General features: G+C 44.0%; 1 protein-coding gene across 2 annotated transcripts in view; it reads right to left on the minus strand.

Moving 5' to 3' along the window:
- The window catches only part of LOC139373577 (receptor-type tyrosine-protein phosphatase U-like), a 271750-nt gene that overhangs the window by 51787 nt on the left and 201187 nt on the right, over positions 1-18776 (minus strand). For both annotated transcript variants that reach the window (XM_071114246.1, XM_071114245.1), the window contains exons 9-13: positions 16177-16497; positions 14546-14655; positions 9758-9959; positions 2667-2769; positions 1724-2018 (exon numbers count right to left, since the gene is read on the minus strand). In XM_071114246.1, coding sequence (XP_070970347.1) covers positions 1724-2018; positions 2667-2769; positions 9758-9959; positions 14546-14655; positions 16177-16497 — 1031 coding nt within the window. The remainder of the gene's footprint in view (positions 1-1723; positions 2019-2666; positions 2770-9757; positions 9960-14545; positions 14656-16176; positions 16498-18776) is intronic.

Raw genomic sequence — 18776 nt, forward strand, 5'->3', positions numbered from 1 at the left:
GCTACAATAGCCATTTACAACATTAGCAATGTCTACAGTGTATTTCTGATCAATTTGATGTTATTTTAACGGACAAAAAAATATTGCTTTTCTTTCAAAAACAAGGACATCTAACTGACCCTAAACTTTTGACTTGTTTAACACTTTTTTGGTTACTACATGATTCCATATGTGTTATTTTATAGTTTTGATGTCTTCACTATTATTCTACAATGTAGAACATAGTAAAAATAAAGAAAAAACCATGGAATGATTGTGTCCAAACTTTTGACTGGTACTGTATATTCGAGTCAGCCTAGATTGCGATGACTGTGTGTGTGTGTGTGTGTCTGTGCGCTACAGTGTTTTATAAAGAACTGATTGCACCAATCTGGCTGTCTTTCAAGCTCCAGTAAAGACATATCTGTCAAAGTCATTACAGTTCCATTCAGTGGCAGCAGCAGCTCTCAGAGCCATGGTTCTGGAAACCTACAGCTAATTATCTTGAATAATTGTCAAATAAATAAATCATGTGCTTTCCCCATTTTTACAGAGACAGTGAACAAGCACACACACACACACACACACACACACACACACACACACACACACACACACACACACATACACACACACCACAAATCCAGGCTGACTCGAAAAGCCACGTTTTATAAACAGATTGAGAAACTGCTCAGGGCAGATAGAGAAACAATAATTTACATGAATTATAATATTCCAATGTTGTTATGAGCTGCTGTGTCAGGATGAAATAGAGTGGTGCCTATATCTCTAACTCAGGTAAATACACAACTATAATAACACCAGAGTAATAATGACACACACACACACACACACACACACACACACATTTAATTGGGTATTAAGGGGGGAGTCATTGGCTTTAATGACCAATAGTTAAGAGAGACAGGAGACTACTATCAGATTGTGATTCAGAGGGACAGAGACACTGAGGGTAAGTCCTTAACTTTAGCCAAGTGACGTTAGTCATACCAGCCTTACAACCTATGGAGCATTATCCTTAACTTAAGCCTTCTAACCTGTAGAGCTTTACCCCTACTGCATCTAGCAACCACTTAGGATGCACATGTTTGACCAGTTCTGCCCTGTGACTCTCTCTGATGCATTTTGACCCAGGAGTTTGCAGTACAACTATCGACGACACAGTTTCCAACCTGCCTTGATGCACACCTTAAACTAAATATTTGTTATAAATCTGTAGCTACCAGAGTAATATAGTCATATATACTGTACATATGAGGCGTGATAACCAACTCTTTGCAGCCAGGCAGATCATACTGTAGTCATTTATCTCCATATGGGCTTCATGATTTAAACAGCATTTATTTAGTCACACCTGGGCCCCTACTTTCCTCCGTTAATCTATGCTTGAGTCTCATTTCAGACTTTCCTCTCGACAGACTTTCCAGCAGGCTCTGAGAGGGGACAGGCAGAGAGAAGGGAAGGGAAGGGAGAAGGAAAGACACAGAGAGAGAGAGAGAGAGTTGGGCCAAAACATCCTGAGTTTCAGAGCTGAAGGTCCTTTCTCCTACAACCAGCCATGCACAGTGTTACTTTGGCAATTCAATAACACTTGATTTGTTCAAAGGGACTGCAGCTTAGTCTGGTCCCCTGATCTGTTTGTGCTGTCTTGCCTCCTCCTATGGCATGTTTGGCAAAGACTCCAGACTTGACTTCGGCTTTATTGACAGGTCTATAAACTCACCCCTCTGAAGTTGCTTATAGCCTGGAAGAAGACTAGGTAGTTCTTGGAGGGGTCCAGGGGAGTGTTCCAGTAGCCGTTATAGGTGTGGTTGTCTCCTACGGTGAACGGAGTGGCCTCAGGGAGACTGGAGGGGGGCAGCTCAGCTGTGTAGTAGTGAGGCGTCCCCTTAGACTGGGCCTCCACCTGGGACGCTGGCACAGGGAAACAGTCTGAACCGCTACCCAGCTCCCTCCTCCTCCTCCTCCTCCTGATCCGCCTAGAACCGTCCTCTTCTACTACCACCACCTGGTATGCACTGGGGGGAGAGGAATGTCAACAGACCGATAGGTGATAACTACGCTGGAAACAGTTGGCGATCTTAAAGGGGCAATCTGCAGTTGTTAAATCCATTTTTGGACTTGTAAAGGTGTTATATGTACCCATTGATTCGTGAAAATATAACTTATAAATGCCTCATGTGCTTAGTTCAATGTACCTCATCAGAATCCAAAATATAAGCTTGTTTTACGACAATGCTTGTAAACAAAGTAAATGTAAACAAACACTGTATAACCTCAAAACATGGTTAAGACTATAATTTTGATATCTCAGATGGTCAGTCATTGCATCCATAGCCCTGTGAATGAATTTGAGAATGTTTAAATTTTTCCAGGCCCATCCCTAAGCTTTATACTGAAACAGTGGTGAAGAGAATGCTTTATTGTTGTTTCAACTCTGGATGGCCCCTTTAAGGTTACCAAAGACACTTCATGATTATATAAAGGTGAAATAAAATAAGAAACACAAATACAATTTGGAATCATTGGAATAAACAATGACATGTTTATTCCAATGACATGTTTATCAATAACACTATTTTTTATAAGTGCTACAGTGAGCAACGTAGTAGACATGAGTGACAGTTGCGTGAGGTCTATTACTGTGATTAATGCTGTGACTGTACCTGACTGGTGCTCCTCTGCCCAGCGCAGGTCTCAGCAGCACAGTGATGGTACTCTCTGACTCACTGAGTGGGGCTGGGACATCCTCATAGTCAAACACCGGGGCTGACAGAGGGAGCAGAGAGGGGGAGGGAAAGGGGGGTGGGGGTTAAGATGGAGAAGAGAGGGGGTAGAAGAGGGAGAGAAAGAGGTGGAGCAGGGAAGTGAGGGTGTGAGAGAATAAGAGACAGAGAAAGAGAAAGAAAATGAGAGAGTAAATAACAATTAAAAATCATATACAGTCAGGTCCATAAATATTTGGACATTGACCAAGTTCTTTTCATTTTGGCGCTGTACGCCACCACAATGGATTTGAAAGGAAACAATCAAGATGAGCTAAAAGTGCAGACTTCCGGCTGTAATTGGAGGTTATTTACATCCAAATCGGGTGAACGGTGTAGGAATTACAGCACTTTTTACATGTGGTCTCCCCAATTTTAGGGGCTCAAAAGTAATTGGACAAACTAACATGATCATAAATTAAATTGTGAGTTTTAATACTTGGTTGCAAATCCTTTGCAGTCTATGACTGCCTGAAGCCTGGAACCCATAGACATCACCAGATGCTGGGTTTCTTCCCTGGTGATTCTCTGCCAGGCCTTTACTGCAGCTGTCTTCAGTTCCTGCTTGCTCTTAGGGCGTTTTGCCTTCAGCAAGTGAAATGCATGCTCAATTGGATTCAGGTAATTTGATTGACTTGGCCATTGCAGAACATTCCACTTCTTTGTATTGGGTTGCTTTCGCAGTATACTTTGGGTCATTTTCCATCTGCACTGTGAAGCGCCATCCAATGAGTTTTTGAGCATTTGGCTGAATCTGAGCAGATAATATAGCTTTAAACACTCCAGAATTCATCCTGCTGCTTTTGTCAGCAGTCACATCATGAATGCAAGAGAACCAGTTCCATTGGCAGCCATAAATGCACACGCCATAACACCACCTCCACCATGCTTCACAGATGAGGTGGTATGCTTCGGATCATGAGCAGTTCCTTCCCTTCTCCATTCTCTTCTCCTCCCATCATTCTGGTACAAGTTGATCTTTGTCTCATCTGTCCATAGGATGCTGCTTCAGAACTGTACAGGGTTTTTTAGATGTTGTTTGGCAAACTAATCTGGTCTCCCTGTTTTTGAGGCTTACCAATGGTTTACATCTTGTGGTAAACCCTCTGTATTTACTCTGGTGAAGTCTTCTCTTGAATGTTGACTTTGACATTGATACACCTACCTCCTGGAGGGTGTTCTTGATCTGGCCCATTGTTGTGAAGGGGTTTTTCTTCACCAGGGAAAGAGTACTTCTTTCATCAACAACAGTTGTTTTCCGTGGTCTTCCGGGCATTTTGGTGTTCGTGAGCTCACCAGTGCGTTCTTTAAAAAAAAGAATGTACCACATTGTTGATTTGGCCACACCTAATGTTTTTGCTATCTCTCTGATGGGTTTGTTTTGATTTCTCAGCCTAATGATGGCTTGCTTCACTGGCAGTGACAGCTCTTTGGACTTCATATTGAGGGTTAACAGCAACAAATTCCAAATATAAATGCCACACTTGAAATCAACTCCAGATGTTTTATCTGCTTACTTGTAAAATAACTAATGAGGGAATAACACACAACCTGGTCATGAAACAGCTGAGCAGCCAATTGTCCAATTACTTTTGTTACCTTAAAAGGGCGGAGGCACATCTTTTTTAAAAAGCTGAAATTCCTACACCGTTCAACCGATTTGGATGTAAATACCCTCAAATTAAAGCCGAAAGTTTTCATATTCATTATTTATTTCTACTCCAATATGCTGTGGTAGACAGCTAAAATAATAATGTCCAAATACTGATGGACCTGACTGGATAGCACAGGAAGTGAGATAAAACTGTTATTCACATAGACAGCAAGAAGGACATTCCCATAGTTATTCACAGGGACGATAAGAATCACCTGTAATTAGGACACATCTCACAGCCACACCCCCATGAACAAGACTGTAGACTGGATCAACAATACTGTGATGAGCGCCAGTGAACACACACACACACACACACAATTGTGTTCCCATTTCTGTTTACCTTTAAAAGACAATTAGCAAGGGAGCAGCCAGGCAATAAAAAAACATGAGGTTTCATAGTAAAGAAAGATGATTATTAATCAGCTAAACCAACAGCCTCTGAAATTAAAGGTAGACTCCGCATAATGACGTTGCCACAAGCAGCACCACAGATATTGAGATTAGCAAAATACAAGACTTGGCTCTCAGAAAGTCACATGCAGTATCTGCGAATGTGCAGGGGTTCGATTCACGCTGTTTACAGCACGGTAGACAGGGCACCAGAACAGCGGAGAAGTTGAGCCAGGCGCTTCAGTGATCTTAGTTGTTGCAGAAATTGTTACCTGGTGTTGTCTTTCATTTTGGGTCAGAAAACTATGTTAGAATATCAATGTACCCATAAACACCTCATTATAAAATGTACACACACGTACGAGAGCATGCATGAACATATACACCTGGCTCATGCTTGGGCAGTCCTATCTTGTACCTTGAGTTTAAACCCAAATACAGTATATTAGACTGAGTAATAGTTTAACATTCAACTCAGTATAGACAGCTCACATCCTGGTGTGTGTGTATGGCTGGATTCAACACCTTCAACAGCGGAATAGAAAACCAAGCCTTCGTAAATGTATGACCGAGGATGAAGGACAATGGATAGAACACTTTAATTTATCATAATGTGTTTAAGAGGGCATGGTAGAGAAAGACATGAAGAGTTAAGTGGATAGGAGAGAGAGAGAGAGAGAGAGAGAGAGAGAGAGAGAGAGAGAGAGAGAGAGAGAGAGAGAGAGAGAGAGAGAGAGAGAGAGAGAGGAGACATTTGCAGTACTTTGTCCACTGCAGCTCACAGGTCAAGGGTCAAGCACTGACTGTGGTTCAATAGAGGAGACCTGTACAACCACACAAAAGTTAAGGAGAAAGATTGAGCCAGTGGGATTTACTTAATACTTTAAAGCCACAATCTGTAATTTGTTTTACAGTCAAATGCTTCATCAATTGAAATGCCAATGAACAGCAGTGACTATTGCAGAGTGTACCTTTAAAGGGGTGGGAAAGCCATTAATTAGCCTAAGGGTACAATCGGACACCCAGGGCTGTGACGCAGGTTGCATTCCGACCAGAAATACGACTTTCCCGAATTGGATCCTTTGTTCGTACACAACAAGGCAATTGAACTTATCCCAGAAGCTGCTCCAAGATGCCGCTGGCGGAGACACGGTATTCGGAGTGGACATCTAGTCCGACTCAGGAGGCGTGCACACCATCCACCGCTTCCGAATATATAACTCGCTAGTGAAGCTAGTCCCCGTCCAAACAGCCAGCTGGGTTCTCTGTACATTGAGCAGACAGGAATAAAACTCTCCTGGAAGAAGAAAGGTGTGATTGTGATATCGTACAGGAACTCAAGTCCATTCGTTCACCAGACCTAGAATTGCTCTCAATCAAATGCTGACCGTATTACCTCCCAAGATAATTATCTTTGGTTATAGTCACAGCCGTGTATATTACCCCTCAAGCCGATACCACAACGGTCCTCAAGGAACTACACTGGACTTTGTGCAAACTGGAAACCACATATCCTGAGTGTGCATTTATTGTAGCTGGGGAAAGCAAATTTGAGGGAAACAAAGCAAATTTGAGGAAAACGCTCTAAAAGTTCTATCAACATATTGCCTGTAGTACTCGCATTTCAAAAATTCTCTACAAATGTTACTCTCCCTTCCGGGAGGGCTACAGGCCACCCCCGCGCCCTCCCTTCAGCAAATCAGATCACAACTCCATTCTGATCCTCACTTTCTGTAGACAGAATCTCAAAAAGGAAGCACCCGTGCTAAGGTCTATCCAACGCTGGTTTGACCAATCGGAATCCATGCTTCAAGATTATTTTGATCACGCGGTCTGGGATATGTTCTGAGTTTCCTCTGAGAATTACATTGATGTATACACTGACACAGTGACTGAGTTCATCAGGAAGTGTATAGGGGATGTTGTTCCCACTGTGACTATTAAAACCTACCCAAACCAAAAACCATAAACTGAAAGCGCGAAACATCGCATTAAACCATGGCAAGGTGACTGGGAATACGGTCGCATACAAACAGTGCAGTTATGCCCTCCGTAAGACAATCAAACAGGAAAAACATCAGTACAGTACAGAATCAAAGTGGAATCGCAATTCAAATGGAAAACCAGCCACGTCACGGACACCAACGTCTTGTTCCCAGACAAGTTAAACCCCTTCTTCGCCAGCTTTGAGGGTAACGCAGAGCCACTGAGGACTGTGAGCTCTCGTTCTCCGTGGCCAACGTGATTAAGACATTTAAGCGTGTTAACCCTCCCAAGGCTGTCGGCCCAGACGACGTCACTACACACGTCCTCGGAGAATGTGCAGACCAGCTGGCAGGAGTGTTTACGGACATATTCAATCTCTTCCTGTCTGCTGTCCCCAATTGTTTCACGATGTCCACAATTGTTCCTGTACCCAAAAAAGAAAAGAAAACAGAACTAAATGACTATGCTTTGAAGTGCTTTTAGAGGCTAGTTAGGATCACACAGTGCATTCTGAAACTATTCAGACCTTTTGCTATGAGACTTGAAATTGAGCTCAGGTGCATCCTGTTTCCATTGATCATCCTTGAGATGTTTCTACAACTTGACTGCAGTCCACCTGTGGTAAATTCAATTGATTGGACATTATTTGGAAAAGCACACAACTGTCTATACGACGTCCCACAGTTGACAGTGAATGTCAGAGCAAAAACCAAGCCATGAGGTCGGAGAAATTGTCCGTAGAGCTCCGAGACAGGATTGTGTCAAGGCAAAGATCTGGGGAAGGATACCAAAACATTTCTGCAGCATTGAAGGTCCCCAAGAACACTGTGGCCTCAATCATTCTTAAATGGAAGAAGTTTAGAACCACAGAGACACTTCTGTCATTGGGGAGAAGGGCCTTGGTCAGGGAGGGGACCAAGAACCCGATGGTCACTCTGACAGAGCTCCAGAATTCCTCTGTGGAGATGGGAGAACCTTCCAGAAAGACAACCGTCTCTGCAGCACTCCACCAATCAGGCCTTTATGGTAGAGTGGCCAGACGGAAGCCACTCCTCAGTAAAAGGCACATGACAGCCTGCTTGGAGTTTGCCAAAATGCACCGAAAGACACTCAGACCATGAGAAACAAGATTATCTGGTCTGAGGAAACCAAGAATGAACTTTTTGGCCTAATGCCAAGCGTCTTGCCTGGAGGAAACCTGGCACCATCCCTATGGTGAAGCATGGTGGTGGCAGCATCATGTTGTTGGGATGTTTTTCAGCGGCAGGGACTGAGAGACTAGTCAGGATTGAGGGAAAGATAAACATAGCAAAGTACAGAGAGTTCCTGATAAAAACCTGCTCCAGACCACTCAGGACCTGGGGTGAAGGTTGAAGGTTCACCTTCCAAAAGGACAACAACCCTAAGTACACAGCCAAGACAATGTAGGAGTGGATTTGTGATGAGTCTCTGAATGCCCTTGAGTTGCCCAACTTGAACCCGACCTCACATCTCTGGCGAGAACTGAAAAAGCTGTGCAGCGACGCTCCCCCTCCAACCTGACAGAACTTGAGAGAATCTGCAGAGAAGAATGGGAGAAGCTCCCCAAATACTCGTGTGCCAAGCTTGCAGCATCATACCCAAGAAGACTTGAGGCTGTAATCACTGCCAAAGGTGCTTCAACAAAGTAAATGGTCTGAATACTTACAGTATGTAAATGTGATATTTTTATTTTTTTAAATCTACACATTCGCAAACATTTCTAAAAACCTGTTTTTCCTTTGTCATTATGGGGTATTGTGTGTAGAATGATGAGGGAAAAAATTGATTTAATACATTTTAGAATGAGGCTGTAAAGTAACAAAATTTGGAACAAGTTAAGGGGTCTGAATATTTTCCCGAATGCACCTTATCACCTCCACCTTACCTGACACCCTAGAGCCTTCAATTTGCATACCGCTCCAATAGATTCACAGGCTCCCTGTTCACTCATGACTGCTTAGTCACGCACACCTCCAACTCAATCATCAGGTTTGCAGATGACAGAACAGTAATAGGCTGATTACCAACAATGATGAAACAGCCTCCAGGGAGGAGGTGAGGGCCCTGATGGAATGGTGCTAGGAAAATAACCTCTCCCTCAACGTCAACAAAACAAAGGAGCTGATCGTGAACTTCAGGAGACAGCAGAGGGAGCACGCCCCCATCCATATCGACGAGACCGCAGTGGAGAAGGTGAAAAGCATACATCACTGACAATCTGAAATGGCCCAACCACACAGATGTGTGGTGAAGAAGGCGCAATAGCGACTCTTCAACCTCAGGAAGCCCCTAACACCCTCAAACCCTTTTACAGATGCACCATTGAGAGCATCCTGTCAGGCTGTATCACCGCCTGGTACAGCAACTGCACCGCCCGCAACCGTAGGGCTCTCCAGAGGGTGATGCGGTCTGCCCAGCGCATCACCGGGGACACACTTTCTGACCTGCAGGACACCTACGGCACCCGATGTCACAGGAAGGCCAGAAAGATCATCAAGACATGAACCACCCTAGCCACGACCTGTTCACCCCGCTATCATCCAGAAGGCGAGGTAAGTACAGGTGATCGAAGCTGGGACAGAGAGAATGAAAAACAGCTTCTATCTCAAAGCCATCAGACTTTTAAATAGCCGGCACCCACCGAATACCATAGATGCTAATGCCCTATGTACATAATGTAGACATGGAATCACTGGTCATTTTAATAATGGAACACTGGAACACATGCTGTTTTACTCATTTCATCTGTATATACTGTATTCTAACCCACAACAGTCAGTAGTCAAACCCACAGCAACACTTCTAGTTAACCCCCAGTCCCAGCCCCAGCCTCAACCCCTAGCCTCAGCCCCCAGCCTCCGCCGTCAGCCCCCAACCTTCGCCCCCAACCTCAGCCCTAACTCCAGAGGCGGTCAGCGCTCATGCCACACACCCTCACCGGAGATGTTGGTGGTGATCTCAGTGAGGGCGGTCTGCCCGAAGCCCTTGGCGGTGCGAGCTCTAACAGACACCAGGTAGGTGGTGCCGGGGTGTAGACCAGAGAACATGTGGTATGTCTCGTTCCTCAGCTTGGAGACAGTACGGCGAGGGCCCGGTACGTTGATACCCGGGTCGGATGACTCGATGCCCTGGTAACTGATCTGGAGACCGTGAACAAAACACATACAAATATGATCACAATGCTGTGTTGTAAGACTGTTGTTGCTGTAACAGATTTAGGAACAGGGAACAAAACACAAGCCATAGAATCACAATGAGCAGTCCCTGCTTACAAACTGTGAACATAAATTAATCACAGCGAGATTTGATTCTGCTTCCTGAGATCATACAATAGGTGTTGTTGTTCGTGTTATTGTTGTTGGATGTTTTGCTGTGGCTTGTTTCAATGTTGGGAGTCAAGCAGCGATATATCTACAAATAAACAGGGGTTACTGTGCCTCTGACTGTGCCTGTGCCTGCCTGCCTGCCTGCCTTGCACCACCACCCAGAGTGACTCCACCACGCAGTCCAAAATGAGATAATTTCTGAACTCAGAACGTCTCCTCTGTCACTACACAGACAACCCAATTATTTCTGCTGTTCTTCTTTTCTGCTTCACTCTCTCCTTCTCTTTCTCAGAGATCCTGTTTGCAGTGCCTCACTCACTTCTCCCTCTTCTATCATTCCTCTCACCTCTCTTATCTTTTTTTCTTTCCCTCTCTCCTCCCCTCTCTCTTCTCTCTCTCTCTTCTCTATCCTCTCACCAGGCAGCTTTGACACATCCCAGTTTCTCATTCTCCTCTCTCCTGATTCAACCGTCTATTCTCACTCCTCCATACCGCCCCTCGTTCACTCTCTGCCAAAATTAATCTTCTCACTTCTCTTCATCTTCTCCCATAGCTTCTTTCCTTTTCCTTTCTCCATATCTTTAGTCTCTTTTCCATTTCACCTTTAATGTCTATTCCAACAGCTTCTTCCTTCCCTTTCCCTCATTCTATCTATCAGGATTTCTCAATCTCACTATTTACATGTCTCTTCCTTTTCATCACACTCTCTTTCTGTCAGAGCAGACTCGTCAGGCCCAGACCTGTCTCTGTCTGGACACCTTTCATTCATTCAGCAAAGTCACCGCAGCCTGCCTGACTGCCGGATAGAAAGACAGACGCATGCCAGACTGCCAGGCAGACCTATTGCATCCATAAAGAGTAGTTACATTTCTCCTAACTAAACATGGTCAGAAAAGCTAAATATGACTGTGGCTTGATTGGTGTTAATAGCTAAAGTCTTTCTTTCTACTTAATGAACAGAAATCTCTGTATGCTCTAATAGTTGGCTACAGAGGTCTGTGGCAGGCGATTAGAGACATATATAGTCAGTCAGTGGATGCTCCTCAGAGGAGGAAGGGGAGGACCATCCTCCTCAGTGAATTTCATACTATAGTAAATATAATCACATATCACCAAATAATTGATTAAAACACATTGTTTTGCAATGAAGGTCTACAGTAGCCTCAACAGCACTCTGTAGGGTAGCACTATTGTGTAGCCGGAGGACAGCTACCTTCCGTCCTCCTCTTGGTACATTGTCTTCAATACAAAACCTATGAGGCTCTTGGTTTTCACCCCCTTCCATTGACGTGCACAGTAATTATGACAACTTCTGGAGAACATCCCCAAACCTATTAGAGCTCTTGTAGCATGAACTGACATGTTTTCCACCCAATCAAAGGATCAGATAATTAATCTATTACTGAAAGCATAAGATACAGCTAGCTAGCACGGCAATGCATAACATGTGGTGAGTAGTTGACTCAAAGAAAGAGAAAGACAATAGTTGAACAGTTTTCAACAAATATTTGTTTTTAAATTAAGGAGATCAAGAGAGAGAGGGATTTCGTCATTTAAAAAAAAAAGTTCCGTTTCACTTACTTAGCTAGCAAATGCAACTGGCTAGTTTAGTTACTCAAACACCCGGCTTAAAACAGAGGGCTATTAGCTAGCTGGCTATGACTAACCAACACAACACTGGAACTCCTCCAATCTAAGGTAAGCTTTTAGTTTTATTAATTTAATGCCATCGGGGACTGCCCGTGTAAGTGCAGTTACGTTACACTGTTACACTGTAACGTAACTGCATGATTGTAGCGGGTTTACTAACACATTAGTTCTATTAGCTATGTTGACTAGGATGTTATTTTAGCTAATATGGGGACAACGTTGTAGGCTGTGTGTAGCGGTTATGACATGGTTTGGCTTGGAAAGTTTTTTTTTTCGCCTGGTCACATACAGCTTATGTTTTGTTAGCTTCTTCGATATAGGGGGCGCTCTTTTAATTTTTGGATAAAAAAACATTCCCGTTTTAAGCAAGATATTTTGTCACGAAAAGATGCTCGACTATGCATATAATTGACAGCTTTGGAAAGAAAACACTCTGACGTTTCCAAAACTGCAAAGATATTATCTGTGAGTGCCACAGAACTGTTGCTACAGGCGAAACCAAGATGACATTTCAAACAGGAAATGCCCCAGATTCTGAAGGCGCTGTGTTCCAATGTCTCCTTATATGGCTGTGAATGCGCAAGGAATGAGCCTACACTTTCTGTCATTTCCCCAAGGTGTCTGCAGTATTGTGACGTATTAGTAGGCATATCATTGGAAGATTGACCATAAGAGACTACATTTACCAGGTGCTCGCTTGGTGTCCTCCGTTGCAATTATTGCGTAATCTCCAGCTGCGTGCATTTTTCCATTTGCTTCAGTGGAGAAACCCAACTGCCACGAATGACTTATCATCGAATAGATATGTGAAAAACACCTTGAGGATTGATTCTAAACAACGTTTGCCATGTTTCTGTCGATATAATGGAGTTAATTTGGAAAAAAGTTTGCCGTTGTAATGACTGAATTTTCGTTTTTTTTTCTTAGCCAAACGTGATGAACAAAACGGAGCGATTTCTCCTACACAAATAATATTTTTGGAAAAACTGAACATTTGCTATCTAACTGAGAGTCTCCTCATTGAGAACATCCGAAGTTCTTCAAAGGTAAATTATTTTAATTGAATGCTTTTCTTATTTTTGTGAAAATGTTGCCTGCTGAATGCTAGGCTTAATGCTATGCTAGCTATCAATACTCTTACACAAATGCTTGTGTAGCTATGGTTGAAAAGCATATTTTGAAAATCTGAGATGACAGTGTTGTTAACAAAAGGCTAAGCTTGTGAGCCAATATATTTATTTCATTTGCGATTTTCATGAATAGTTAACGTTGCGTTATGCTAATGAGCTTGAGGCTATGATTACGCTCCCGGATACGGGATTGCTCGACGCAAGAAGTTAATTGAAGTCCACAAATGAAGGGAAAAGGTGAGAGGGAATGTAACGTGACTTCTATGAAAGTGAACTGTGTTTATGCATGAACAGGGGTGTATGCATTCCGCCGATTCTGTTGAAAATCGTGTCTTAAATGGAAGCGAACAAAATAGGGATAAAAATAACTGAATTTGTTGTTTGCAACTCTTGTTTGCAACTGTTGGACTAATGATTACACCTTAGATAAGCTAGATGCCAGCAAGAGTGTGCAAGGTGGTATTGAAAGTGTCACTGTCTGTCCATGTGTCACTGTCTGTCATCTCAAATATTTCTCTCCACCTGTGTGGACCTAAGTTGTAAACTTTCATTCATAGGCTAGGTTGTAGCAACCTCATGATGGGTATAGGGAAAATTTGAGTATCATGTACTAGCCTAAACCTATCGCTGTTACATTGAACCTGGTAAATGGAATATGAATGACAGTCATCCAACATGCTCTAATAGAAATAAGGCCATGGTCATGAAAAAAAAATGGCACTGACCGCCACTGATACACATACATAAATAACTTGCCCCATGTGAAAGCATCTTTTAGGCAAATAAGTAATTATACTGCTTGTCTCTATATAATTGCAGGGCTGCAGTCAGAGGCTCAGAGGCTCTACTAGCCTCATTATCATAGGAGCATATACAGAGACCTGAACTGTGGAGAGGGAGAGACAGGGAGAGAGACAGAGAGAGAAGCCTCCTCTCCCTTTTCTCTAACTCGCTTTCTCTCTTCCTGCGCTAACTTTGTTACTTGAAGCGTCCTGACATCAAGGGGTCTCTTCTCGCCATTGTCTGCTGGTGCTACACACCACCCAGGCAGAGGAGCTGTAGGTGTATGCAGAGAAGAGTTCCCGGCAGGATATTTCTAGTACTTATCATTTGAGAGGAAGAGAGGATACATTCCCTATTAATGACTATGGCACATGCCTGTACTGCACGGGAAGGCAACTGGATTCAGTGGCGAGCCAATTTTTGTTGAAGTGGAGGGTTTAGGGGCCGGAACATAATTTGTACACTGCAAATTGAACACAACTAAGCCCAAAAAGAGATTGTATTTGAAAATAACAAACATTTGAAACATTGAGACACAATCATGTCTCTTTTGTTTTATTTGTGGGAGTAATTGATGAACAGATTTCCTAAATTAAACACATTGTTTGCTGAATACCTTGTGATTAGTAGTTTTTATTTTACCCAAAACTGCCCCCCCCACACACACACACAAAAAAAACAACAACTGTTTTGTGTCAAGAGACAGATAAAGATAAATCTCAATAAAATAAGCACAAATGATTAATTGGGAAAAAAAGAGAAAAACAGAGATTAAGATTGATCTCGAGATAGATCAAAAAGGTAGACAGACGGGAAAGTTGAGGGCATGTTCCATACCTCATACTGTGTGATGACCCCATTGGGCTCCACAGGCTCCTCCCACTTCAGAAAGATCATATCATCTAATGGGGTGAAAGTTAGTGACTCTGGGACGATGCCACCAGGAACTGGAAAAGAAAACACAACATAAACATTCTGAGAGAACCCTCTGTTGATTGAATAGGGGTTCCTATAGGAAGGAAGTGACAAATTATATCCGGTTTCCAGCCCTAAAGACAGGGAAACTGATTTCAGGACCAGAAGATTTGATAAGTGTGTGTCTGGGTGCAAGAGTGCATGCGTGTTTACGTGTACATCTGTGTCTGATCGAAAGATGATGCTGCTACAAGTCATGCAAGTTAATGACAGTTAAACCCGCTGTATCCTCTCTCTCTCTCTCCACAACAGCCCTGAGAGGAGCAGAGGACAACAGCCGCAGTGTAATGGCAGGGCAAACAAGAAATCCAAATGAGTCTGAGACTTTGTCTGAGACAGGGACTCTTGTTTTGACATGGGGATTACAACCAGTCAATGGATCGAATAGGGGCCTGAAAAATCAGGGCACTTGGTGTTATTTACAAAGCAGTGCATATGTTGAAGACACGGTTCAGTGACAGAATTGGGAAAGTTCAAGCCCGAGAGATGACAAATGGCTTGTGGTTGTCTGGGACCCATGAATCTGTGCATGCGTATGCGTGTATTTGTGAGTGCGAAAAACGGCACAGAGGTAATTGTATTAGGTCTCCCTGTAGTCTTTTTGATTTTTTTCTCTTGCCCAAAGAGAGCTCTGGGAAGGTGAGATAATTTCATTTCTCTCTCTACTTGCTTACTTCAAGTGCAGCTGTTCAACTGACTATGAAATGCATTACATTATAAGCAGGAGCACATGGGAGGACCTTGCAATTTGAAGATTTCAAAATGCAACCAATTTCATACAATGTATTGTAATCTTACAGTACCTCTCTTATTTCTTCAGTGACCATAGAGAGTCAGGACACCCATTTAACATACCATCCAACAGACAGCACCCTACACAGAGTAATGTCTGCCCTGACGTATTGATATATATTGTTTTTTAGACCAGAGGAAAGTGTGCCTCCTACTGGCATCTAGTCTCCCATCCAGGGAGCAACTAGGACCAACCCTGCTTAGCTCCAGAGATAAGCCAGCAGTGGGATGCAGGGTGGTATGCTGCTGACTCTTGCATTGCCTCTCTCTCTCTTTCCCTCCTCTCTAATAGGTCAAGAACTGCTGTGAGCAATGTTTTATTGCATAGTACATTTGCTCTGACCTCCAACTTAAATCCATCTCGGTGAAATGTATATAACCCGCTGTTGTACACAGGAACTTGTTAATAGAAAGATAAGCAAAATCATCTCACCATTTCGCTGGTGGCCATGACTCTGACTGATACATTTTTCATCTGCTTCCATTTAAAAGGCTGATCTTTCATTTAGTTATGCTGATCCTGCAAGTCAATATTTGTGTTTTTGGGTCCAACACTCTCTGCGTTTCATATGAACTACAATCCATGCTGGGTAATAGAGTCCACTCACTGTTTTTCTCAGTCTGGAAGGTGACCTCTCTGCTCTCTTTCTTGCCCTTGACTTCAACTTTGCAATGCATGTTGGGTAATAGAGTCCACTTACTGTCCTCCTCGGTCTGAAAGGTGACCTCTCTGCCTTCTTTCTTGCCTTCTGGATTTTCCAGCGCCAGCCGGACGTGGACGGAGCGGAACGGGGGCAGGTCCCTCAGGGTGAAGTGTGATTGGTTCCTCTCTACAGAGAGACACTCCCTCACTGTGGCATTGTTCCCTGCGCTGCCCCCTGCAGGTGTGGAGTAACGGTAGCAGAGAGAGACGGAGTAGGTGTGGCAGCGCGTCAGGTTGTAGCCCAGAGGTTCCCACTGTAAGACTAGTTGACGAGGCTGGATCTCTATGGCTGTGAGGCCTCGCAACGCACGCATAGGCTCTGATAGGGAGAGGGGAGAGGGAGAGAGGGGTGGAAGAGACAGACAGACAGACAGACAGACAGACAGACAGACAGACAGACAGACAGACAGACAGACAGACAGACAGACAGACAGACAGACAGACAGACAGACATAGAACGACAGTGTGAGATGGAGTGATGAAGAAAAATAGAAAGATATGGAGAAAGAGAGACGGTTAGTTCCGATGTTTACATTCCAAACTCACCACAGGAAACTGTTTAAAAAAAATTTAAACACCCTGGAGAGAGAGAGAGAAGAGAGGAGGAGGAAGCGATGTACAACAACAACACATTTTTTAAAATATAATTTCACTCATACCTTCATTCTTACAGAGTACAGACTGCTCAGCTCCAGGACCAAAGACAATGCCCTATGAGCTGAGATGATGTGATATAGAACTAGCTAATTACTGATGGCATGTGTGAGACTGGGGTGACGAATCCTCGTGTCCCTGCCACGACAATGTCCAACAGGATCATATCATGCCTGCCAGACCGCAGCCACAGAGGCCGCTAAGATAGGGTTGTGTCTGGCAACTTATTCCCTCTAATAGTGCACTACTTCCTCATGGGCCCTGGTCAAAAGTAGTGCACTATATGACATTTGGGATGCACCCTATGCAGACTAGAGCCCCATTAGGGAAGGTGCTATATGAAAAGATGGCTCATCATTATATTAATCAATCTACCACCCACCCAGGCTGCCCTCCCTGTCTCTGTCTGTCTGTCAAGCAGCACGCCACCCTGCAGCCCAAACCAACCCCACAGCAGCCAACAGACGTCCAGGCCCACAGACTCACGTTGATGAGACTAATCAAAGGGACAAGCCAGGGGCGGGAGAGAGAGGAGGGTGGACGGAGGGGCGGATGGGGTGGAGGGTTATGTCAAACTGGCTGTCAGCCCACTCTGGGCTCTGCTGGCTCCAGCTCATCTCCTCTCCTCCTCTTGTCTTAAACCATGGTGTCAGTGAGCTAAAAGAGAGGACACCTTCTCACCAGGGGTCAACTGTTGCTATGAACACAATCAGCCTGGCTGTCCTCCGACCTACAGGTCACATGCTGTTACAGACACAATCCCAGCCTCAGGAGAGAGAGAAAGGAGGGATGGGGGAGAGGTCTGTTAGTGCCAGTTGGACCAATCATTGAGTCACTGTCATGGGTTAAGAGAGGTTAAAGCCTCTGACGTTTATAGGCAGAAGCTGCGTAATACACGTCTATGCCTCAGAGAGAGAGATGGAGGGTGGGAACGGTCTAGTCGCGTCATGTCAGAAGGTAAATCAGCCCATGTTTTCAGTTTGCCCAATGTGCCTCCCCAATAGACCACAGAATGATAATAGAAGTGGCCAGAGATTTAGTACTCTTCTTTGTTCTCCTGTGAGGTAAGCTGACGACATGTCACAGCATTGCTCAGGTTAAAAAGGTAAGTAAAAGAAAACACGTGTTTTGAATAGCTGGATATCCGACCAAAATTCATAATGCTATTCAAATAGTGAAATCATTTCAAACCCCCATCCCTATACTACATCAGTTAAAACTGGAGAGGGATTCATGAAAAGGGACGTAGCTGCATAAAAAAATAATATATAATAGCACCAGATAAATGTGTTTTATAGGCAAGGGCTGCTTTTGGCCCAAAACTTTCTGAGCTGGACAGGAAGAGGGGATATGAGACAGATTGATCTACAGCATGAGGGTCAAACATACGGTCCGCGGGCCGGATCCAGCCCACGCGGGGATCCAATCCAGCCCACGCGGGGATCCAATCCAGCCCACGCGGGGATCCAATCCAGCCCACGCGGGGATCCAATCCAGCCCACGCGGGGATCCAATCCAGCCCACGCGGGGATCCAATCCAGCCCACGCGGGGATCCAATCCAGCCCACAGATGGGGAAACAAACTAAATATACTTTAAAATTACTAAAACCAACAGTGTTGAAATGAAAATGTGCCTATATTCATATTTTCTCCACTGTCCTGCTCACTAAAAATCACTAGACAGTCAGGGAGTATTCCAAATTCCAAATACAATGGATACAGGACAAATTTGGGCACATTTTTTGGCAAGGAAATATAACCAATATTCATTGCGCCCTCCGGACCTTGTTGTCCGAACACGGCCCCCGGGGCAAAATTAGTTAGACTTGACACCCCTGATCTAGAGTGTGTAGTGTCACAGGGGCTCTCTCTGCTCTCTCCCCTGAGATTGAGGCTCAGATCTGTGGGCGGCTGGGGCCTCGTGACAGGAAGGATCAGAGACT

This window comes from Oncorhynchus clarkii, chromosome 18, assembly GCF_045791955.1.
Source record: "Oncorhynchus clarkii lewisi isolate Uvic-CL-2024 chromosome 18, UVic_Ocla_1.0, whole genome shotgun sequence".
Lineage (NCBI taxonomy): Eukaryota > Metazoa > Chordata > Actinopteri > Salmoniformes > Salmonidae > Oncorhynchus > Oncorhynchus clarkii.